Source organism: Callionymus lyra, chromosome 8 (genome assembly GCF_982586985.1).
Source record: "Callionymus lyra chromosome 8, fCalLyr1.hap1.1, whole genome shotgun sequence".
In the NCBI taxonomy this organism is placed as follows: Eukaryota; Metazoa; Chordata; class Actinopteri; order Syngnathiformes; family Callionymidae; genus Callionymus; species Callionymus lyra.
In genome coordinates, this window is record NC_141825.1 from 13,870,933 (window position 1) to 13,896,203 (window position 25,271).

The 25,271-nt window shown below is 39.8% G+C and overlaps 1 protein-coding gene across 2 annotated transcripts; it reads right to left on the reverse strand.

Moving 5' to 3' along the window:
• Window positions 1-800: 800 nt before the first annotated feature.
• Window positions 801-25,271, reverse strand: nfat5a (nuclear factor of activated T cells 5a). 2 transcript variants are annotated; one of them, XM_087798314.1, is made up of 12 exons: window positions 25,015-25,271; window positions 14,135-14,263; window positions 11,520-12,102; window positions 10,542-10,725; window positions 10,206-10,396; window positions 9,929-10,101; window positions 9,678-9,812; window positions 9,541-9,593; window positions 9,338-9,470; window positions 8,995-9,170; window positions 6,603-8,919; window positions 801-5,454 (listed from the first exon to the last, which is right to left on the reverse strand). In XM_087798314.1, exons 1-12 carry the CDS (start codon window positions 25,085-25,087, stop codon window positions 5,084-5,086), a joined length of 4,518 nt encoding a protein of 1,505 aa, XP_087654440.1. In that variant the 5' UTR covers window positions 25,088-25,271; the 3' UTR covers window positions 801-5,083. The 2 variants fall into 2 exon arrangements, with proteins under 2 accessions (XP_087654440.1, XP_087654441.1); XM_087798315.1 differs by lacking the exons at window positions 14,135-14,263; window positions 25,015-25,271 and adding an exon at window positions 12,668-14,081.

Genomic DNA, 25,271 nt, shown 5'->3' on the forward strand with positions numbered 1-25,271 from the left:
TGTTTTATGGGAGATCTGCAAAAACAAATGCTCCTTGATAATAAGATGTTAGTAAATTAAAAATGTCTATTATGGTTGTTTATTGTTAACAAAAAAATGTAAAACATTTACATAATACATATTTATTTGATAAGGTTTTATTTTTTAACTTATTCATTAATTCACCTTTATGTACAAATGCATAGTTACTCAAAATAAATAAAGAACGTGTGTTTGGCCTTTTGAGCTCAACTCGAACCAATTTATTTACCACTTTAACTATAGTTTATATTCTCATTTGTGATGTTTAATCATTGTAGACAGTGATACCAGACCATAATAGAAGAGCTCATTCCTTAGTAAATTATAAGGTTGAAAGTTCCAAATAGTATTTCGGACGGACTCTTATTTTGAAAAGTAAAATCCCGGAAGTAGTTCAGTTCCACGTGACATATACAACGTTAAAGTACGATAAACTTCGACTTAAAAAGATTTTTCTACTTCGTCGCTTTAGATGAACAGGGCACGAGCTTTTTTATTACTTTTTTATGTAGTATTATAGCTTTTATTTTCATTAATAATACGGAATATGCCTTTTAATCAAAGTTTTTGTTAAGCAGATCATTAGCTAAACTAACCAACAGCTGCTCGGCGGTTTGTCCCGAGGACAGAGTTATATAGTCGTGTTTATATAACACTTTAATCATTTTGACGTTTATTTACGAAAGCTCTTCAGGAATGAATTATTTATCTTTTTACACAACACATAGTTTCTGTAAAAGTTTCTATTGAACAGTTGACACAATGAAAGACAGACCAGGTTTTTATTAATTGATTTTAATGTAGCAGCAGGATTACAGATATAAACTGAAAGTATACAAATGTCCAGACCAAGGCAAAGTACATGTTAATAATAGTTCAGATGTTTGATAATCACTCCGGGTGGGGTCATGGGGGGGTCGACGGTCGTCCCTACTGCAGGGTTGTAAGGCTAGATACTAGAGCTCAAGCGACACAGAACAGCTTCGACCTAAACCGTGGGAGGACGAGGGCCAAACAAACCGGGGAACGGGTGAGTAAACTGATGACACACGGATACAGCTCACACTATTGGCAATTAAGTCACCTTAACACGGTTGTTCTGTTTTTAAGTCACGCACTTCACAGCAACACTAGTAAATGTTGACAAGCACATCAACACAAAGAAAGCTTCTTTTTTTTTCCATTCAAACAATCTCCGTTGGTTTCGTCCCTTTGACCTCACGTGTACAAATCTCATGAGGCATGAAAAAATATATTTGTTTTTTTTCCTGCTGATTCACAAATATTTTTCGGGAAGATGGTGACGAGGAGCGGGGAAGGGTTGCCGGGGCGCTGATTTGATGGAAAAAGAGCCGAATAATAAGCAATGACACATTGGGACACCGGTAAAGCAAAAGAAAAAAACGGTCATCAAGGCACACAGAGTTCTTTAGAAAGCGTCACCACTGAAATGTATACCCCTGCAGTATACTTCACATTTAAATACATATTCACGCTCACAACTGAGGGACAAGTCTGTGCTATCATCCATCTTCTCTGCCGGGTGGAGAGTTCTATGGAGCATCCCGGGTGGCTCGAAACGGACGCAAAAAAAACAACAACAAAAAAAACCGACTCCACACAACACAACGCTGACCACATCTGACGGTGACACCAGCCACCCCCCCCCCCCCGCCTCAGAATAGATGCTCTCTTGAATCTAATTGGTCCACACCATGAGGTAAGAATTACATTCATAAAGCTGAAGTCACAGGATGACTTGCTGTGTTGGTATGGCTTTAGGAGGCAAACAGATCCACACTTCCTCTTTCCCCCACATATCATGTGCTTTCTTCACCTCCCTCACCCTCGAGTTATGGAATGCTCACGACCGTCTGATCTACAGTTAATGGATGAGTCAAAAGTGCCATTTGAGATATGTGACAAACGCATAGAAACACTCCTCCGCCTCTTCGGCTCACTGTATTGCTCGAGCAGTACAAGTAGTCTCGTCCTTTCGCGTTCGTCAAGGCAGCACGCTTCCAAGGACACCCTTCCTCAATGTATCCTTTCATTTAAACATAAATCAACTCTGATCTTAACTCCTAAAGTACCCAAGTCTGTTTAAACTGCATCACAGTGAAAATAATGTCAGAAAAGCCAAATGGATTAAATTTTAATAGTCATAGCTGTAGTCTGTCTGTCACCAGACATTTTATAGACGTTTACGACCAAAAGTTTCAAGTTAAAAATCACAGAAAAAAGGATAAATATATACATATAAGTGGGATGTTGTAAGCAGACTTCACGGTGCTAGCTTAATACTTGCACAACAATATACATATATATTTAAATACATCTAGGAATACAGTGAATTAACAAGTACTGATTAGTTTTCCTGTTAAAAGATACTGTGACAAAGCTGTTGTACACCGAAATGACCAACAGGAGTACTTTTGAATCAGAACAGTCTTGCAATCTTTTGATCTTCTCGGAGAGCTGCATCTAGACTTAAAAAGTCTTATTTGGACCAAGAGTGAAGAACTTCATTCTCTCAACAGGTCAATTGTAAAGTGCACAAAAGCAAAAGCTTAAACAAGCATTCAGCTATTTAGGAAAAACCTCCTGGAAGCGTGCTGCCTTCAAATCGAGAAAGGAAATCTGCTTCTCTTCTTCAGGGAAACAACGATGTTCTGTTCTGTTCTGCCATGAGCTGTAAAACCAAACGTTACAAAAATACTCTACATTTCGATACATGGATACAAAAGTCTATTAAAGATAAGTTACTTTTAAAAATGGATCACTAACAGCTGCAGGACGAGAAAATGGTTATGAAAAATGTAAACAAATGTATGTTAGCGGCGCCTCTCCGCCCAAAAATGTTTCCGTCGATGGTGACAAATTGGCCGATAAGATATGAAGAATACAGCAGAATGGTATCAAACGGGTGGAAATGTAAATCTGCACTCGGGAGGAGACAAGGTACCCTCTTCTAAACAACCTCCTGCCGTCAGTGAAAGAGCTGCATAAATTTAGTACAAATAAGTAAACATATCACGAGACAAGATGGCAGCGATGATGACGGGAGCTTTGGTACGTCTGGTAGCGTCCAGACTGAGCCCACAACAACAGCCAGAAACTATCAACACCAGTGCTAATCGATATACAAGAATAAAACCGTCTTTGTCGCGACAGAAGTGTCCGTCACTTCTGCCTTCATAGCACCTTTAGATTTAAAATGGCAGCGTAACAGATTCCAGTCGCTTCACAACCATCCAGACGGGGTGCTGGATTTCACGACACGGGGGATGTAGAAATCTTAAGAGCTACAACAAACCAGTCGATGAAATCCTTCACTTGAATTCACAGAGAAGTGTAATCTGAAGTGTTTTGTCTCACAAAAGCCCCACTGACCCGCTTCGCCTCTGTGGGGAAGGTCTTCAGGACAGACTCACTGGACCACTGACTGAATACAAAGAGGGATTGAACCCACAAACATGGAACCAGACAGACGCTTTTTTTTTTTTTCTTACGAGTTGTGGACGGATATAAGGATTAGCTGGTTACACAAACGCGGTTATAAAGTGCTTCAGATAAAATGTTTATAAAACCACACGACATTGGTGGAAAGTTCACTTCTGTCCACGCTTCAAACTGGGAATATCACTTGAAATCTTCAAAAAACAACAACAAAAACAACTTCATAGGTACACACACAAAACACCCCAGAGAGACGACGACCACCATCACCCCGATATTCCCTCTTTCCTTTTGATCCAGGATGTCCGCTCAGCTTCCAAACAAAGTGCAGTGGTTGTTCCAACCACGTCGGGACAGATTAGGGGGGACGTAACATTCTAGAAATGTACTTAATTTAAAGCTTTACTCTCAGAGTACATCTAAGGTCTGGATTTATTTCATTCTTTCTTCTCCATTGGAAAATAGTTTTCAATTTTATTGTCTCAAATTCTTCTAATTATGTACAATCTGCTTTTCCTTAGTTCTGCCTCACTCCTGACCCGACCTTTAAGCAACATAAAGAATGGGTGGAACATTTTTTGCTCATTATTTCTCACACTCCTATAATTGATAGATAACTCCTAATATGATTTAGACAAATCTCAGCAATTACTGCTGGAAAGAGCTCAACACATTTGTGTTTGACTAAAGTGCAAAAATGACATTCCTACTTTAAACTGCCAGACTCTTGATTGTCGGCTTGATCCAACTAGTTTACCTGGATCCGTTTGTACCGGTATATTGGTATTGATTAGCCAGTTAGGGACTCATCTTTTCATTTACAACATTGCTGTAGAACCAGAAAGATGATGCTCCTGAATGTGGCCCATAAATATGCCAAGATAAACAACTGCATTGGGGATTTGAGAGCTGACACTGTAATAGTGTGAAGACATTTATTTTGAGGGGTTGCTTTATCAGATGTCCATCTCTTTATGGATTAAATTGTTGGTCTAGTAGCTAACGGGAAGAAGGAAATAATTTGGTGTGGGTTACGGCCAACAGTTACCCTCATATACTAACTAATCAAGGTCGTTTTTTTTGTTGTTGTGCGAGTCTATGTTGCTTACTTTCATATGAAACATATTTACATTTAAATGTGATAATCCCACAATCAACCCTTAAACCTCAAACTCGTGCAAATATTAGACACCCTCAAAGCGTGTCTGAAATAAAACTTGTGCTCAAAAGTGTTTCTCATCAGGACTGAGGCAGAAATAAAAACTGTAGTTTTCAATCTTAGACTGGCAGCCCCTCTACACCCACTAGATCCTCCACCAACATTCAAATCCTGTTCACATCTGATCAAAATAGACTCTGCTGCTCAACTACAGGCCGGAACACTGCATCTTGGAGACTGACGGGTGAAGCCATTACGCCCGGCCTCTCTTGACTAAAGCGGAGTCATCGACGAAGTACATTAACTTATGATAAATATATATAAAATGACATACATGGGCTAAAATTGGGGGTCTAGGTTAAAGGAAAGACTTAAATATTTCTTATATCATCACTGAGTCAGGTTTTCACGTAGATGTTTGCTGCTCAGCTAGAAAACTCACAATCACTGCTTCTGCAAGCTTTCCAGGATGTCCTCGATCTTGTCCATGTTGGATGATGCCGATAGAGGGTTCTGTAAGCTGCTCTGTATCTGTGCGGGGAGGTTGGTCTGCATGGGGGTCGTCAGGCCGGTCTCCATGGTGGCCTGTAAACTGGACTGCAGAGCTGCCTGCGTGTTCGTCTGCATGACGTTCTCTAAGCTGGACTGTAGTTGTGCCTGAAGGGAGTTCTGCAAGGTGCTGTGCATGGCCACTGGGATTTGGGTCGCAGCCTGAGATATGGGCTGGTCCAAGAGAGGCTGCATGTGAGCGGAGTTCTGGGTCTGATTCTGAGACGGTAGGGTTGGTCCAGACGAGTTGAGTAGCTGCTGCGTGTCTGGAGTTAAAAAAAGAAAGTTGATGTTTAGAAAACACCCAAGAACCTGTTAGTTTATGAATATTTGTTACCATGTACTGTACTAAGACTGGGAGAAAATATCAATACACAGAAATATATGTATTAATATTCATTCGATTCGCTATGGAATTATTTTTGCTATGAAAACACATTTTATAGTTCTTTTGTGGTTTATATTTCAATAAAAAGTGTGTAAAAATGAACATGCAAATTTTGATGCCCTTAATTTTTGTGTGACAGTTAAACTTCCGTCATTTGTTAAAGGACCAATGCAATCCTGCCAGATTCCAGGCAATGACTGAGGACGAGAGGATACAGTAGACTCCACACACATTCTACCGTTAATCGTCACACTCACACCCGCAGACAATTTAGTTCTCAATCACCCTAAATAAGTGAGAAGTCTATGCTCAACTTCAGAAGCTTTTAAAGCTGATGTTTGGACATATTTTGGTTTCAATGCTAATTAAAGCAATTACGACTTCGTCAAGTCATGTGGTCTGTAAATTCTGCAACACCAAAGTACAAGTACCAAGTGCAATACTACAAATATATCCTTGTTTCTACAGTATTGCAATATATGGTATCGTTGCTCCTGTATTGTATTGGCAGATTATTGCCATTACACACCACTACCATATTCTCTTTAAAATGTATACGTTTGACATGTTTCTGTACACAAAGTTATATCTGGTTCCTTTCTGCTAGATAGCTTTTTAAATAACATTTCTCAGTTTCATGCCCTGACTTGGACTTTTTTCTTGCCCTCTTCTCAGTGGTTGCTCCGACAGGCCAGTGGAGTTGTGCTGAATTCAATTTATACTGCTAGACAAAAGTAATTCTTGAATTAGTTTTATTGACTCAATTCTTTGCCTTTTCTTTTCCTGTTGTGGTTAAAATTGAGTAATTTTGTTAATAGATTTCCCAGCTTTATCTATACATGTCTGTAGTTTAAAGAAAAAAAACATTTTTAAAGAATATTTCTAGCTATAACTATCAGTCAAGTTTTATTCAATTTGTGTGTGTGCTTTTGCACATGCATGTGTGTTGTCACGACAACGGCCTTTACTGTAAAGCCTCTTATGATTCCTGCGGTGTTTATTGGATTCCGGCTGCTTCTCTCTCACCGTTCTGGAGGCCGAACACAAACAGGTTGGCCTGTCCTTGTTGAGCGACGTTCCCCCCCACTGTGGTTTGGAAAAGCTGCTCCGGTGGCTGCTGGCCAGGACTGGCAACCACGCTGACGCCTCCCTGCACCACAAAGATGGTTGTGTTGGGGGCCGCGGCCTGGTTGGTCAGTTCCTGGGAGCCGATGGAGTTGTGAATGTTGGACAGAGACGACTGAGGCAGGAACAGCTCCACGGGTTGACTGTTGCGAACGGTGTTTGCACTCAAGCCAACTTGCATTGGCTGCTGTTCCTGGAAGAGGTTCTGTGCTTGGTTCTGGGTGGAAGTGGAGCCGCTGGCAGAAGAACTCTGGTCCTGGAACGACATCGGCTCTGCCGTCTCCGATTGGGGAATTCCAACATTCATGCTTTCCATCGCAGACGAGCCTTGTGACTGAGCGCTGAAGAGGATGGTGGGAGCTATAGCCTGCGGGTTCAAGTCTGTGGTGCACAGAAGTAAGCCGGTGGTTTGGGCTTGAGGAACTGGGTTACCCTGGGAGTTGGTTTGGAGACTTTGGAACAAAGAGCCTTGTTGGCTGATTGGAATCTGCTGCGGCTGCTGTTGGTTCTGGTGAGGAGACTGCTGCTGCTCCATTGGAGTGCTTTGCTGCTGTATTTGGGTTATCTGGGCTGGTGACTGGTTCTGGAACACTGCCACTGACTGGGTCTGACTAGAGGAGGTGTCCATGGAGGAAATGAATGCCAGCTGTGGCTGTTGGTGCTGCTGTTGGCTTTGCGTCGTCAGGTACAGTGTTGAACCAGCGGGCTGCTGGTCCGAGTTCAGTCCGGCACCGGTCAGAACGGAGATGGTATTGTGGATGAGTGCAGCCTGGGCCTGCTGCTGGGCACTCTGGGTCTCTTCTAGAGGCCTCGGGGACTGGAAAAGCTGCTGCGGGGGAGAGGTATGAGATGGAGGAGGGGTCGGGAAACTGGTCTGGATCGTGAGCAGCTCGCCAGCTTGTTGCAGTAGAGAGACCGGTTGCTGTACTTGCGGTGCTGGGTGGATCTGAGGCTGCAGGAGCTCTGCCTGGAGGTGCTGCTGAAGGTTCTCAAGAACCTGCTGCTCCTGAAGGTTGTTCAGACTCTGGTTCTGTTGCTGAAGCTGCTGTAAATTAAGTGTCTGATCCTGAAGTTGGATGTTGTTCAGGACTTGTTGCGCACTCTGTTGCAACTGTTGCTGTTGAATGTTCTCCATGATTTGTTGCTGTTGTTGCAGCTGCTGTTGGTCTTGTGGTTGCAGGAGAAGTTGTTGTTGGATCTGAATAGATTCTATAACCTGCTGCTGCTGCTGCTGTTGATGTTGCTGCTGAAGGCTGTCAATAATCTGTTGCTGCTGCAACTGTTGCTGTTGAAACTGCATTTGTTGTTGTTGTTGTATTTGTTGCTGCTGTTGCATCTGCTGTTGTTGCACTTGTTGATGTTGCATCTGCTGTTGTTGCACTTGTTGCTGTTGCATCTGCTGTTGTTGCATTTGCTGTTGCTGCACTTGTTGTTGTTGTATATGTTGCTGCTGATGCAATTGTTGTTGCATCTGTTGTTGTTGTTGTATTTGTTGCTGTTGTTGTAAATGTTGCTGCTGTTGTAATTGTTGCTGCTGCATCTGTTGTTGTAGTTGTTGCTGCTGCTGTATCTGCTGTTGTTGCTGCTGTTGTATTTGTTGTTGATGCTGCAACTGCAGTTGTTGCTGGGGTGAGAGTGGATTGTCCGTGTTCCCCAGTCGTAGGCTGTTCATGTTCTCCTGCACATGCTGCTGCAGCGAGTCGGCTGAGGGGGTGGGGCTGTACAAAACAGAGTTCAGCTGCTGCTGCGCCGCCTCCAAGACTTGCTGGAGTGTAGCGTTATTTCCGGGGTGAAACTCTCGGACGGCCATTTCAAGCTGGTCGACTTCTTCCTGGGGGAATAAAGGAACTGGAGACGACTGTGGCTGTTGCTGGGAGGGCGAAGATAATTGAGGCAAGGTGACAACCACGACTGTGCCACTGTTGTTGGAAGCCTCGGCGGGCAGGCTCTCGTGTGGATCCCTCAGGAACTGCTGCGGAACCTCGGGGGTGACGGGTGGAATTGTCGGATCTCCTGACACGGGGAAGGTTGCTGTGGGTACGATGTCTTGTTTTTGGATGGTGCCAAGGGGCTCAAGGTTCGGGAACACTGGCTGAGTCTGTGGCAGTTCCACATCGTCTGATTGTAGAATGGGAATGGAACTCTGAAACCCATCAACGGCCGGGCCCGAGCTCATCTCTAACGTCTGCTGAACAGAGGCCAGCGCATCAGAGGACGGCTGAGGGGAAAAAAAAAGTTCCAAGATCAAAACATATCTCTAAGGTTTAGGTCATTTGAAAGTATAAAATCTTACTTTAAAAACATCTGAAGAGGGCGGGTTACTGGATACTTCCATGGGGGTGTCGTCTTGGCGTTTGCAAGGCTGAACAGGGTTCTCGCTTATGTCAGTTTTGATTTGAACGTCGAATATGCAGGTATTGACAAGTGACGCGTCCTCCGTCTTTATCGCTATGGTGTTTGGATCATTGGCTAAGGGAAGAACATAATCAGTAGATTAAAAATGTATCTGTGATAACATCTTCCAGATCATTTGCATAGAAACATGGCTGGAAAGTGAATTATTTGTGAATGAAGAATAATCCGACAATCTTCTGCACTTCTACTCATGTGTCCCAGAGCTTCATTTTGGGTTCTACCTGAGTACGGAGTGTAGGTGAACGGCTGCGCCTCGTGGGATTTCCCAGCATTTGTCATTACAAAGATTCCCACAGAAACCGAAGATGATATCGACTGGTTGTGGAACGGTGGGACAGTCACTATTAAATGGTTCTGGAAGGCAAACGGATTATTTAAAAAGGTTCAAACTATCAGAACAAGACCTGCATCTGTAGGCGGTTACCTGATGGAAAAGGTCCATGTCTATAGTTGCCTCGGCTTGCCAGGAGGAGTCATCTACAAGCACAAATTGTTTTTCCAAAAACATGAATTTCATCACCTTGAATGAAAACCAACATCAGCATATGACATCACTCTCACCTGCAATGTTTTCCTGAAAAACAACTTTGGTTCCTTTGAGGAAGTTCTTTCCTATGATAAACACTTCTTCTCCTCCTCTTACCGAGCCGCTGTGGAGACTTTTCTTCAGGATCTCTGGCACCCCTGCTGGCTGGGCTAGAAAAAAAGCAGTGAAATTGATAAAACCTGCATCATCTTGAATCTATGAAACAGGAAGCTCAATAATAATTTAAACTTTTTCTTTATATGTTTCAATATTGTGTGGAACGTACTGCAGAGTATAGGCGATGATGGGACCTGTAGTGTGAGAACAGATCCGTCCTGTTGAGGGATGTTGACTCTGAAGGCCAGTCTGGCACGAGTGCTTTTCTTCTTGGATCCTGCCACACCAATTCGAGCTTCCACGTCAGCGTTACGCAGCTTCAAAATCCCTACACAGTCCACACTGTGAAAACAACATGCATAAGAAAAACCTATTTGAATTGAAGCTCATTGGAAAAACCCATGTGCCGATAACATTGTGATGAACTTAAGAAGAATGACTCTTACGCAAGTGTCATTTCGGTGGTGGGTTCGAGGGGGATCTCGATGACGGTGGTGCCTTCGATGTCCACCTCTTTACAGGCAGTGGTATTCCGTCCCGTGACTCTGCATGCTTGATAGAAACCATGAGGCTTAACTCTGCCTGCATCGTTGGCTACAAACACTTGGAGCACAACTGGGTCACTCACGCCTTCCAACTGTGGATGAAAAAGGGAATTTGTTGATGGAAAAAAAGGAGATAAATGGAATGGAAACATTGGAGGCTTTGCCTAACAAATTGTAGGAAAATTAGATATTTTTTCCCAGATGGAATTTGAGAGAACGGTCTTAACTCGGTTTTACCTTGATGGTTGGGTATCCTTGCTGTGTACGGTCTTTGACAGAACCTCTGCTGCCCTCGGTCAGATAGCGGGCTCTGTGTTGCGTCTCCGGCTGAACAATAATCTTTAACTCCTTCCCATCACTCCTTTGAGGGAACTGAGCCGTGAGCAGACCTCCTTTCACCAAACTTCCTGGTTCATGAGAGCTGCGGGGCGACAGGTTGATTGTTTAATCATGTTGTCTTGAGTAAGACTTGGGAAAACTTTTTTATAAATCTATCACATCTTTTATGATTCTCAACTGGCAGATTGTTCATAGGCCTTTAAAGGCAATAGTGCTCTTGATAAATGTTACCTTGTGTTACAAGTGATGAGACAACGTTTTCCTGAGTTTCAAGGATGTTTATTTTGTATTTGATTTTGAAAGCGAGCTTCCTCTTTGTGACGCTTTCCATTGTTAAATCCTAATGTTTGAGATGTGTGAAGCAATATTATTGAGTTACCTTTTAATGTACGAGAACAAATACGTTTTAAAATAATATCCATGGCAAATTGGGGTATAATCACCCATGCAAATGATGATAAATGATTGTATTTCAATTACGTGATGTACCTAAAATTTGTATTTTTTTAAATTAAATAATTAAGAACTAAGAACCTAGTTAGGCTTGCTGCCATAACATGTGAAAGTGACGTCACCTAGGGTTCCTAAAGCTTAAGGAAATTGAATTTAAAATTGAATACCATTTGGAATTCAGTGTTTTTTAGTTTTGCTATTCTGATTACGTATACATCTGTAAATGATTAAAAACAACTGTTACCAGACATTTTGAGATTGCAAGTCAACATAAGATCTAACTTATCATGTTTTCACATTTTCAATACTTGAAGTTTTTCAAGATTTCAAGGTTCTCAGGAAGACCTGTCTGAGCTGAAGTCAGCTTAACATCAAATGCTTTACTAGTGAAAGAAAATGTTTACCATTTAATATGAAGCTCACCTGGCTATAGTGCTGGACTTGTCAGATCCAAGTTGAGAAAGTACAAAGTGAGGTGCCTTGGCGCTGTCCGCATCAAAGACATCCATGCTGTCCTCAGGAGGAGTCGGCTTCGGACCAGGGCGCTGGCGTGGAGTGCGTTTTCTGGACTTGCGTGGCACCTCGGTGTTGTCGTTGTACGATATGGAGCTGACCAAACTGAAGTTGGACAGCGATTCGTCGGCCCACATGCTGCTGCTGTGCTCCGAGTCCGGCAGTCCAGATGCAGAGGGCTCATCTTGGCAGGACATCTGGCTGTCATCGAACAGGTCTTCAGGTGGCGGGGATATACTCAGTACAGGTCTTCGTTTCGATGGGGTGCTCTGAGTCTGTTGGATTCCCGTTGCCGCCGCTTCTCCCGCTGCCGCGTTTACTCCGGCGCCGCTTCTGTTGGTGACCGCCATGGCTCCGTCCGAGTTCCCAGCTCCCTCCCCGGCAGCAGGTTGTAGATGAGGAAGCTTGAGGTGTTCTGAAGAGGGACCAGAGCATGGTGCTCCCATGGCCAAGGATGAGGATGCAGAGGGGCTGGAGGTGGAAGAGGTGGCATCTGTAGTATATACACATAACTCAATTAGCATGGATGTTCACCAAAGATCAGGCTAGCAGTCCCATTCAAGCAGCTGAATTTCTGCATGATTTGTATCGATTTCCCCTCTTCCCAACTCTAATTTCAAAAGTCTGTAATGGGTCCTACGCCCTCACTGAGCATGCGAGAGCCTTCAAGCATTGATCAAACACTCTGAAGTTAAAGTTGAGAAGGGTATTTATTTAACAAAGTCCCAGATTTGTTTTGTAGATTTCCATAAACCTTTTTTTTTTCTCAATTAAAATCAAAAATTGTGACAAAATTTGCATGCTTTGTTTACAAAAACAAAAGCAAGCTACAAATTGTAACATACACATTGCCAGAAAGAAACAGAAAAAAATTGTGTGAAACTTCAATGGACAGCCAAATTTGCAAGCTGGCATGTGGCGGCCAAATTAAATTTGCCAAGATTAAAGTACATTTGTGCAATGTGCATTCAGTAGTCAAAAGTAGTTTGTGCATGCCAATTGGAAGATTTGGTTGGGACTGAGCGTAGCCATGGAGACAGAATAAACAAGCCTCTGACCTATGGAGCAGTGAACTGCAGACCATTTTATATGCAGACACTCCCTGCCTCAGAGGGAACTTCCTGCAATAAAAACGAGACAGCCGATGAGCAACAAGAGAGCTAATCATTCAAGACTCAACCACTGTCAATCAATAAATTGGATCAGCCAAAAATGGGAGCACTCTCTCTTTTTCACCTCCATCGTTTTATTGACAGTTGATAAGAACATGTGATTCCATGTTTGGAAGTGGGGAATTACTGGCATGCCTTGACAAGCATGGTGAGAAAAGGTGGGAGAGATTCATTATCAAAGGTGATTTGTGATTTGATATATATTACTGTTGCAATAATAATGTTTTCAGATTTTAACCATGACTTTTCATGCTGCGTTGAATGGCAAAATTTGAGAGACATGGATTTAAAATCAGAAAGAATAATTGTTTGCAGTGTTATAACTGCTGTAATAACAAGATCTTCTGCTCCAGGCATTTTTGCGGCTTTTCAAACTGATTTTAAACGGAAACAATGAGAATGAATTAGAAAAACTATCCGGAATGTCTCCTCAATTCTTCTATTATTTTCACTCAGTTTATTTCATCACATGAGTGTTAATTCATTATGCACTATTTTCTGAACTAAAGGTCATGTATTTTTGTCTTAATGAATATCTTAGTAGTTCTACAGTATAACCGTAACATTGGTGAATAGTAACTTCTCAAAGTAACATTAAAACAATCTCTTTGGTTCACTGTTGAAAAAAAAGACAATCAGTGATGTGACAAATGACTCTCAAAGAATAACTAAACAACCCTTCAATAAACACAACTTGAGGTCACAGGTCACTAAGGTCCTGATGGTGAAAAACATCAGTCAAGAGCTCGGAACAACAGGGTGTATACTAATGTACAGTTTATACGCACAACCTGCTCGCATTAGGTTTTAAGGATATTTAACATATTTACCTAAAAAGACCACAACAAACCAAGAATCCAAGCAAATGAGAGAAAACGCTTCTGCTGAAGGAATCCATGTGAAATTATATTCTATATTAACATGCAGCAACAAATCAGCGTCACTTCTTGAAGCCAAAGCATTTTGATGAAAATCTTTAAGTACTTTCTACATGTTTTTTTTAAAGAAAATATGTAACAAGTTGGTTCAAAACAGCAAACATTTTAGAACTTGCTTGTGAGTAAATATTAAACACTACAAAAGCCATGCCGCTCTACAGCAGGATTGTCTGTCACCAACAATAAGTCAGCAGCAGTGTAACCCAACACTGACAAAGTAGACCAGCTGATGGACCCTCAGACAGTCCAGAACCAAACATGCCCACCGCCCTAGTCACTGCTTTAACCAGATACACGTTACAGAAATATTTATTAACTACTCTTAAATACCGGTTCCATTATTCTAGCAGAGGAAATCTGTTTGCTTTGAATTAAGCGAAGGGAAAAGCATGTTTTTGGTTAAGCGATATCTCACCTGAAGCCAATGGCGCGGATGGAGGAGGGCCGGCTTCTCCCCCACTCTTCTGACTCATGGTGGCTGGCTCTGTCTGGGTGGACGACGGCTGCAGCTGGAGCTCTTTGGGAAGGAGGTCATATACCGATTCTGTCATGGAGCATTAAGAAAGAATTCTTACATTATTGAACGATTCCATTTGACATGATCTACCACATTCCTGGACGAGTACTAGGGTGATGGATTCCGTCCCATGTGATAATAGTCGAGAGCTGGGAAATATCCTGGTCATGCAAAACAAACGTAGTTCGATACACATTCACTACTATGTCAGTGTTGAGGCAAACCATGTTCAGCTAAAGCCTTTCGGGGGAAAACCCTGTGTATTGAAGGAGAATGTTTGACCTCCACAATGAGTAACTGGGTTGGAAATGGATCACTGCTTCTCATGGAGAAAGTTTCTTGGTGTTTTGTTAAAATGTGTTCATTTACAAATACTTTTTTTCTTTGGTACAGGTAGTGTTTTTAGTGAACAAGGTGTTAACAAAAAAAGAAGTGGACATCCGACCAAGTCAAATCAAAGTATTTGTTTATAAGAGAACACAGTGAAGAGGTCAGTGCAACATTCCGTCTCGACAATGCCAAATTGATTTACCAGAGTGAGCCAAAAAGGTAAACTTTTAATTGACTTCTCAATCTTCTACCGTAAATAGAGTCAAAAGATGTGAGGGGTGACTGAAGAACAGTGATAAAAACAGCAAAAAATAAAAAGTTTTCTCCCAAAAGTTGCCAATCAATCTTTCTTAGACATAATAAGAGAAACCCAACTGGGAAACAGTAAGATTGGATCGGTTAGTCTTTTGCATTAAAATAAGCCACTTTAGGTGACTTGGTCATCTAGTTGAGCTTTGGAATTTAGATGTGTTGTAATTTCCAACTGTTATATATGATGGGCTTGTTATTTCTATAAGGTAAAAAGTGCATGGAAATTTGGGAATCTTTACTAAAACTATTGGACAAGTAGAAAAAAAGATTTATGGATGGTAAAGAAAACAAGTTCTTCAATACTGTCTTGGGTGAATATAAACATCTACATTTGTTTCAAGAAAAGGCAAGAATGGTACATACTATATATGTCAGAACGTGATGGCTGATGTCATATAGGAAATGCATAGGTTTTATTGCACAAAAAAAATCTGCAGTCAAATCTACCAGGGGAACTCAATGATGAAAATAGCCTCCCATGGGCATCTGTGCAATTAGAAGTGCTGATGTTGTACGGTACTGGATAGCGTTTTGATTCAAAGACTCATGTTGCAGTGAGCTGGAATAAAATCAGTTTGTAGGCAGATATATGCAGATGATTTGGAATCAAGTCTCGTTGCTAAGAAACATGGAGGTATCACGGCCCTGACATGGATATTTCAGCTGTTCGTCGGTAGATCTATGCATGAGTAGTGGACATCCGATACTCTGCTAAGACTTCGCAGAAACAGAGTGTTGAACCTGGAAGGACATATGATCCACCACCGCCGTGACGTAGATAATGCTGTCGATACACAGTCAACACAAAGCACTCTCACTCAAACACACAAGACACCTTTTTACACATAAAGCATTTACACATTTTCAATTTTTGATTAGATCGTTACTATTTTCTTGAGACTTTCTGTGTGAGGTTTATCAATATTTTACAAATAAATTAAATCTCGATCCATTCTTGTAACACGTGGAACGGAATGCAAGACGTGGAATGTTTTTTGTTTTTTTTGTACTCCTGGGTACTATGCATGCTCCAGAATATAAATGGATGATGGCACACAGGGTCTACTGTATGAATGATTTTGATGTCAGTCTAAAGCAAGTATAACTGTAGCATATTTTCTCCAAGCAATCTCTTGTTCACCAAGCCTCCTTTTTCTGCCTAGAAATGTTAGTAAAGCATAGAAAAAGTGAACCAATTCAACTGTTAACTATAAACATAATCAGGCTTGTTAATCAATAGTGAAATATAATCTGGGGTTATAGCACTTGTGCGGCTGGCTTGAAAAGAAAAAATATCCAATAAAGTGTTTTAAAGGAGGAAGTTTACCACAAAAGATTATGTAAACAGTGAGTTCACCTCCTTAGCCTAGAAATGTTGACTTTTAAATGGCTGACAAAGGCTGGTTTATTTCATTACACCGTCAGAAATGTGGACTTAAGATGATGCAACTCTGGTTAAAATGATTTCTTATCTCACAGTATTTCTATGAATGTGTCTTATCTGATGTCACCTGATGCCTAGTATGGATTACATTTTTATAACTAGGGTTGATAAATAATACTCTGTTCAAAGGGTAGCCATTAGCACTTTGTTATTCGTTATTCACACAAATATGATGCGCGAAGAAAGTCTGGTTCAACGTGGTTTTCTTTCAGTCTACTCTCTGCACATCGAAATTGTCTACCATGTGTATTGTGAAAAACAAATTATACGCTGCTGAGAATTGAAACATCAAGAGAATTCGGAAACAGATGGGCAATATCGCTGCAGATTCTCACTTCGCTAATAACGTGTCACAATTTTCCCTCAGCAAAGAAAAGACTTGTAAACAGCTTCGTCCCTCAGGTCATGTTAACGCTCGACTATTCAGCTTTTATGGTCTTAAAAATATTGACTTTCCATTCCAGTAACATTGGTTTTAAATCAAAATCCGTGCAGAATATTTTGATTTAAAAAACGCACAACCATATATGAAGCCAACTGAGGAGTAAATGGAAGTTTTTGAGCCTTTACCTAACGGCTTGTCTTGTACATGAAAGAGATATGGTTCTTAGTGTACTTCGTGGCCAAAACCAACTGTCATAGCAACCAGGAATTTTCACACGAGGTATTGAAATAAACCAGACTACAAAGTTAATTCATGTTTGCACCCAAGATAAACAACGAAATAGCAATATAAGACGTGCATAAAGCTATCAATCTTGCAACTGATACATTTGCCACAGATCATTTTTTCAATAGATTGATCAAAGTGTTAGTTATGTTGTTGAAAGTCTGATAATAACTTGAATAGTCTTCGAGCAAAGTGCTACACTCGTAAGCAATTCTGTCCTGGAGCTGTTTGCATATAATGACAGCTTTGTACGCAGGCCTTGGAATGAACTTGAATTCGTGTCATTTGTGCATTGTTCACAGCTTACAGAAGTCTTTGTAAGTCTAAGCAAGTAAGTCTTTGTACACAACTGTATTATTGTTGACTGGCATCCCAGCATGACCTCGGCCATGAAGATTACCACCTTGATCCCACAAACGAGTGCACAAATGTTGACCTGGTGAATGAATGTACAACCTGCCTCGAGCATATTCTCAGTATATTCATTACAAAGTGACAGTCATACAAAAGTTCTTTGACCACAGGCACAAATATCAGCTTTAAATACAATCTTTAACATACAAAAGCTACAAGAATATCATTTCACTGCAACACTTTAGTAGATGGAACTTAGACTAGTACAACTGAAACAAATAAAACTGTGAAAAAAAGGTTTTTTTTAAATGGCTTGTTTTCCTAATTATTTAAAACGCAAGGGATACTTGTTTTAAATTGTGTTAATGTTTTTTCTAGTCAATAAATGTGAGTAAATACCATTTAACATTAACATTCTGCAACTGTGAATGATTGCCTCTACAAGCCTAATGTGAATTCTATGTTCCAGCTCAACTTCACCCATGAGTGATCGTATGCAAAACAATGTTTGCAGAAACGCCGCCAACTGTTTGGAAAGGCACACTCAACCGAAGCCTGGCATCGGCGATGAACGACAAAGCGTCTCCACAAAAAGTCACAAGACTTTTTTTAACGGAACTGATCACCTGCAACTCTGCAGTTGGGGAAATGTTTTCTGCATTTTATTCTCATGCCACGAGGGGAAACTTGTGACTTTAATAAAAGCAAAGTTGAGTAAATAGAGTGTTGGTTATGGTTTATCACAGGGAAATGAGATACAATCTGGTAATTCCCGGTGGTTGGATCTAATCAAAAGAACGTAGCATTCTTCTTTAATACCATCTTGCAATGTTGTTATGCTCAATCGAACGACCAAAAAAACTTGTTTATCTTTTATCTTGTTTGCCGTCAATTCTGGGATTATCTGAACAATTTACCATCACATTTTGCAGTTAAATAACCGACACGACGACAGAAAAAACTCTGGGTTTACCCAAAGTCATGGTTTGGACCGAGGAGATTGACGTGCACCAAAATCAACCCTCCGACAGCCAAGACCCAAGTTTACATCTGGGACACAACATACTTCCAAAAAAAGTAAGCTCTGTCATGTTGTCCAGCCTACACTTTCAACAATTTGATTACTTCACCACATAGCTATGCAGCTCTCGCATAAAACAGGCCAAAAAGTGTTGCCAGAAAAGCTCTAGTTCATTTTAATTCTTTGCAGATTCCTCGGGACTAAGCCGGGGGATGAGAGATGAATAGACAATTCATGGCAACAATATTTTTTCTATAAATGAAAAACGCTGACCGCCAATCTGGCTCACTTATCAACAATAGCTGCTTTAATTACAATGGCGAAAACATCTCAGTATTCATGAGCTGCAAGAAACACAAAGGAGTCTCTCGGTGCACTAGAGGTCAAGAGCACACCATTTTTAGATATTCACTGCTTATACTTGTCATCATTATTGTTTCATGGTGTCTCACTAGCATCACTAACAATATTTTCTGTTAAATACTGTTGGCAGTGTAGTATAAATGTATGTCTCTCTTCCCAAGTCAACAGAAAAAATCCCCTATTATTATAGGACAGCAACTTTCTGGATCAGGAAAAAAAATGCTGTAAAATATGAAATATACTGGACAAAAAGACAGAACTATATTTTTAATATGATGTATTGTTGACTTTTAATAAAATGTGATCATGTTCATTCGTCTATATTCTAGAGTTATTCATTTTATTTCCCACTACAACATTAAAACAGACATTTCCCAGTTAGTCTCAAGGGCTGACTATAAATCATCCAAATTACAATTTTTACTAAGAGTAATTATAACAATATTTGAAAAGATCTTTTTTTAAATGATGCAAACTATTTTTAGTCACAGAGTTGCTTGGTACGTTCAATTATACAAAAGTGTTATATAATTCAAAGGAAATGAAGTAAACATCATGTATATAACATTACTTTTTAATTATGAGGTTAGTTTTGTAGCAACATCGGAAGTTTCAAAACTGGGGACAGAACAGATTCCCCATGTTGTGCTCAAGACCAACAATAATAGTTAGTTTTTTTAATTGTAGTTTTGTCAAATGTTTTAGCTCAGTTTTTTCCAGCTAACATCAAATCAACAAAAAACACTATTCTATTCCTCTTAGTGATGACATTTAAACAAGCATTGTTTGACTGGAGCCAACCTGGAAGTGAACTTGCTGCTCTGTCATTGTTGGTCATCGGTGACAAAGTTAAATTTAGTTCTTGTTTCAGTCGATTTTTTTAAGACTTCAACAGTGAACCGTAAACGCATCTCTGTTTGGCATCTCCATAGCTATACGTTTATGATCATCACCACATGAATTAAATTGGGAATTTATGAGATTCAAGCAATGTATTGATATATCAGTATACTGACACAATCTAATAAAAACTAATAGGTTCATAAGTAACGCACTTTGCAATCCAACAATACAGGTGTTTTATTTGATTATCTGTAGATCATGGTGAAACAAAAACTGCCTTTATAATCAGCTTAACTTTTAAAGCAGAAATTGGTTGAACATTTACTAACCAGGAATAATTTTGTAAAATCAGAATTAAACAAATGAATACATGCATCTCCATATTCGGTTAATTCAGAAGCGTGTGTGTGATGGCACCGTCCGGGCCGCCAAAAAATGACTGGGTCAAACCTCAGATGCTGACGAACGGATTACCTTTAAATTCGTGGAAGCTACGATATCAACCCTTACAGAAACATAACTCCAGAACGCTGTGTTCTGTTAGGGAATTTAATCAGTCGTGCACATTGCTGGATATTTATTCTAGACAAATCCTCTGTTACACTGAACCCATCTTAACCTTCTTAATGAGACAAAACAGGTGACAAAAACACGATACAATACTGATAGTAAAAAAGCACCGAGGCAAACATTAGTGACCACAATCTGATAAAAAAAATTTTAACAGAAAATCCTGTGAGGCGCTTTACTTACTTTAAATAAGCTGCTCAACATGCAGGATTTAATGTCCAGGTAAGATAACCTTCTTTGCTGTCCTACTTTATGATGCAGCTTTCTGCACATGCAGTTAAAGGTTGCATCTAAAGAAAGGTATTTATCGATGTCATTTTCAATTAGTTTTGTCTTAACAGCCAAATCAACCATAAATAACTAGGGGGTGTGTATTGGCAAGAATCTGTCGTTACGATACACATCGCGATACATGTGTGATGAAACGATATATTGCGATACTGTAGGAACATCTATATCTTGTTTCTTTTAAGAATTTTAATTGTACAAAAACGATCATGGCATCGTAAACATTCAATGCCATTACATGCTTAACATCAGCCATAGTAGATGCATATGATTTATAGACTGTCTTGCTTCGTTTTAAAGCCAAAATGAGTCCAAACATCGGCTTTAAAAGCCTGGTGTATCCTTTCATTTTCAGTCATCGCTGCCATATCGTTGTTTTTGTTGTTCCTTTGGCACGGAGGAAATGACGAATGTTGCTAACTAGTGGCCGGAGGTTTTACTGCAGCACACAAATATATAAACGTTGTAAATACTTAAGTGTTAATTGTAAAAATGTTAACGAACAACTGTCTTTTAAACACACACTATTGAAATATAAAACATAAAATAACTAAATAAAAAGAGAACATACCAATACAGTACTTTTTCTTAGACCCCTATAAATAACATTTTTATATAAAGTTACAAAGCACAGACGTTTTTGAACAATAATACAGGATGATCATTATCTTTTGCGAACAAATCTTACCACAAAGCTGGTCTTGCTGCTTGTATTGAAGGACACTTATTGTTATTCTTTATCCCCTTGAAATCTCCTGGTTCAATTTGTGTCTGAGTGTACTACCAAGGACAAATTCTGTTCAATATATGCTCTAAACAAATCGATCATCCTCGATTACTCAGCCAGTGGGTCGCACACTAATGTTGGAGATAGTGCTACAATGTGCACTTGGAGAAGTGAGGGACTGGAGACGAAGAGGTTTTCATGTGAGGAAGGAGACGAGAAAAGACAAGAGGATTTCAGTCAACATGCAACTTTAAAAGGATTTTACACTTGAGCACGCACACATGACCACTGAAGGTTAGTTCAATCCACGGGTTTGATTTAAACGGCTTAAGCGTTAATCATTAAAAGTTAATTAAAAAAATCCAGGCTAGGGTTTGGTGAGGATAAAAAGAAATATAAAATAAAACAACAAAAAATAATTCATTAATTTGTTGACCACAATGGAACTAACAATTGAACATTTTCATTTCTTTACCAATTTGCACCACAAAATGTGAAACACATTCTTATTTTTTTTAGATAAAGCTCGTCGTGTTGCGTTGCTAAAGCTTAAGCTCACACAGCACAAAGATCTGCATCATCAAGCGCTACCTTGACAGTAATGGAAGTGCTACACACCCAATTACTGAGCTATAAATACACTTTCATCATGTGATACACTCCAAACTATGTGTCGGGCTCAACGAAGCAATTCAGGGTCACGGAGACAGGTTTGATGCTGGATCATAACTGGCTAAACATAGTCTCCCGACAGATGTGGAACCGGCAGCTCCAAGACAGCCTTAATGAAGGTTGAGCAAGGCGTTCTCTTTTGCGACATGTAATAACACCATTACGGACTTCAATCAAAGCGGTGGGTGTAACAGGCATCGAGAGAGACGCCCTTTATCTCCAGCAAGATCACACACAACCTTTCTCTTGTGGTTAGTTGGAGGCAACTGCACCAATTATATTATCTACTCATCTTTCACGTGCTTAAATATCAATTAAGCACAAGATAAAGTAGAGAAAACAGTCAGCAGTAAGTTTGAATTAATACGTCTACTTGTATTTCCTTTGTCAGCACATGAGGTTTTCTGCATAGAAACCTCCAAAAATATGGGTCAGCAAATATTGTCATTGAGAAAAGACGGAGCAAGAACCTAAAGAAAGATTTATGGTACGTTGGAGTCTTAATTTGTTAGTTTACGGATGTGAAAAAACACAATTAAAGCAAATATCTAATGGCTCTTTGCTTACCACAAAGTTGTAATTGGAAAAAAACTCTTTAAGTATTTAAATGTACAACTTTAATTGTGTTTTTTTGTTTTCATTTATATACAATGTTGTTATATATTTAATATAACCTTGTTGATTAATGCAGAACATTTACAAAAATGTGTGAACAATCTCATTGTTAACTAAGGTGGAGGAAGAACAACAGATTCAAATACATTTGTCAAATCACCTTATTAATGGTAATCCTCATTGTATTTTACAAAAAAAAAAAAAAGTTCCACCCTTGGAAAGTTTTCCACCGTTTGTTAACTCAGGCAGTAAAGTGAGCTCAAAGAAATCCGCCATAGTTTCAAGGTTAATCTGGTTCCAAGGGTCCACAAACAAGAATGCCAAGTCTCCTGTGTTTAATCACGGAAGCTGGAGTTAAAGAGGTCGTAAAATAATATTGTTTATTGTTTTTGAATGATAACATTTACTGATTTGAATGTCTACTTAATTGTCTTATAATAGGACACAGAGTTTCTAGTTTTATTAATCATACTGCTTGTAGTGTGTAATTTGTGGCTCACATGACGCTTATCCTGTCAGAGGAAGTTACACTCATTCTCATAACATAGTGATGATACATCTACAATGACCCAAATACAATAAAGCCAGTCACCTTTACAGGACATTCAAAACACTATAGAGGACCGTCTTGGTTTACTTTGTAAAAGGTGATTTGAAAAGGTCACTTGAAGAACCACATTTTAGCCAAGAAAATATGACAATTACATTTTCCACAACATGAAGTAGAACAGATGACATTATATGGAAAAAGTGATTAAAATCCTACTAGACCAAGCAGGAACAAGGCTGGAGAAACTACCATACTGCTCTTTTAGAGTAATATCAAAACAGCATAATAAACGTTAATAATGTAAGTAATTTTTTATTTGTATAGCGCTTTCCAGACCAGGGTCACAAAGCGCTTAAACAATCAAAACAAAATTCAATAAAGTATTTATTTTAAAGATCAAGACAAAACTGATAACACCACAGGAGTTCCAAAAATAATCATTATCACAATTGGGGGATCAAATTTAGTTTTCATTGTTTGATTACACGATTTTTCTTATAAGACATGAATGTTTCAATATTATTTTTTTTATATAGTTTTTAAGAAACGTTGAGCGTGTTATACCAGTACACTTCAATTCTAGGCTGACATTGGGGTACGTTCTCAATGGTGCCTTGTTCCGTTTTTCTCTTGCTTATTTTGTGTTATCTTACTACCTTATTTTATTCGGTATTGCCAACAAAAAAAATCCTATGTTGCATTTCCATCACTGGCAATAAAAGTATCTGATTCTGATTCAAGTAGCATCCACATTAAACTAACGTTTCTAGAGCCTTCAAGTGACTTACGAGCTAAATAAAAAAATATATGAAATATATAAATGATGGCATCTTTGATTTCTCTGCCGTTATATTTCTGTTCCAAAAAAACCCAACCCCTGATATAGACTGTGGTGCTGACAACGGTTTCGTTTGATCTTTGTTTACCCTTTATTTATTAAAGAATGCCAGACATTCAATTAACCACGGTCATCTATCCAGATGCGATATTATCTCATCGCCTGGAATTGAATCTGCTTCATAGACTCTTCTAGCTCAACGTGCCTGGAAACCCTCCAGAGACAATACCTGTAACTCATCTACTAGAAGGATAAAAGCAGTATTTTATACAAACTATTACAACGGGGGAACATATATATCTTGTTTCTTGTAAGATATTTAATTTAACAAAAACAATCATGGCATAGTAAACATTCAATGCCATTACATGGATATATATATATATATATATATTATACACACACATACTGTATATATATATGGGTTGATGGATAAAAAATCTTAATGTTCAGTCAGTTTAACATGAACACAGTGATATCTACCAACTAGAAGGATATAAGCAGTATTTTATACAAACTATTACAAGGGGGGAACATATACATCTCGTTTCTTGTAAGAAATTTAATTGTACAAAAACAATCATGGCATAGTAAACATCCAATGCCATTACATGCTATATATATATATATATATATATATATATATGGGTTGATGGATAAAAATCTTAATGTTCAGTCAGTTTAAGGTGAACACAGTGATATCTTAGTTAAATATATATAAGTATGTTGTTTAATTAAATAGTATCCATTAGCAGTATCCCACAGAAAGGTGTAAGATAAGCATCAGTGTCAGCAGCTTTACACGTCCATCCCATTTCGGCCACACACCCCAGCAGACTTAACTTACGATTAACCCACTAAACAATGGCTGGAAAACGAAGCCACATGATGAGTAAACATCCCATAAACGATGTCAACCCCCTTCTCACAGTCCATGGAACAACACACAACAAATAGCATCGTAACTAGTCAACGCAGGCGCGCACATGTGACACGAACCCACCACCAGGTAGTGCACAAGCCAGTCGTAGCTAACTAGTGCTAGCTTAGGAGACAGGCTAGCACTGGTTAGCTGCAGCTATGCTAGCAGCCCTGACAGGAGGCATCAGGGCATCCGTGGAAAACCCGCGGTCGAAGCGCGTCACACGCACGCAGTCGTGATGTCCACGCGCGTCCCTTACCTTTAGAGTAGAGAGACTTGGGCGAATTGAGGTCGAGGTCGGAGCTGAGGAGGGATATGAAGTCAGAGGGCATCGCAGCTCTTCATGGAGGGGAGGGGACGAGGACGCTCTCCGGTACAAACCTATTCTGTCAGTCCAGGGCTGCGCGAGCACGAGCGTGGCGGCCGAGGAATGTCAAGAAAAAAAGACACGCGGGCCGTGGAATAAAAATCAACTTTCTAACGGCTAGAAACAAATCCCGTTATATCCAGCACGTC

What these genes read in the sequence shown, in the direction of transcription:
- nfat5a (XM_087798314.1), bottom strand. Translation starts at nt 25,087, where the DNA reads ATGCCCTCTGACTTCATATCCCTCCTCAGCTCCGACCTCGACCTCAAT. An exon ending in CAAGTCTCTCTACTCTAAAG is followed by an intron (nt 14,264 to 25,014) that starts GTAAGGGACGCG and finishes GCTCCATGACAG; the next exon opens with AATCGGTATATGACCTCCTT. An exon ending in ATCATCGCCTATACTCTGCA is followed by an intron (nt 9,813 to 9,928) that starts GTACGTTCCACA and finishes CTTTTTTTCTAG; the next exon opens with CCCAGCCAGCAGGGGTGCCA.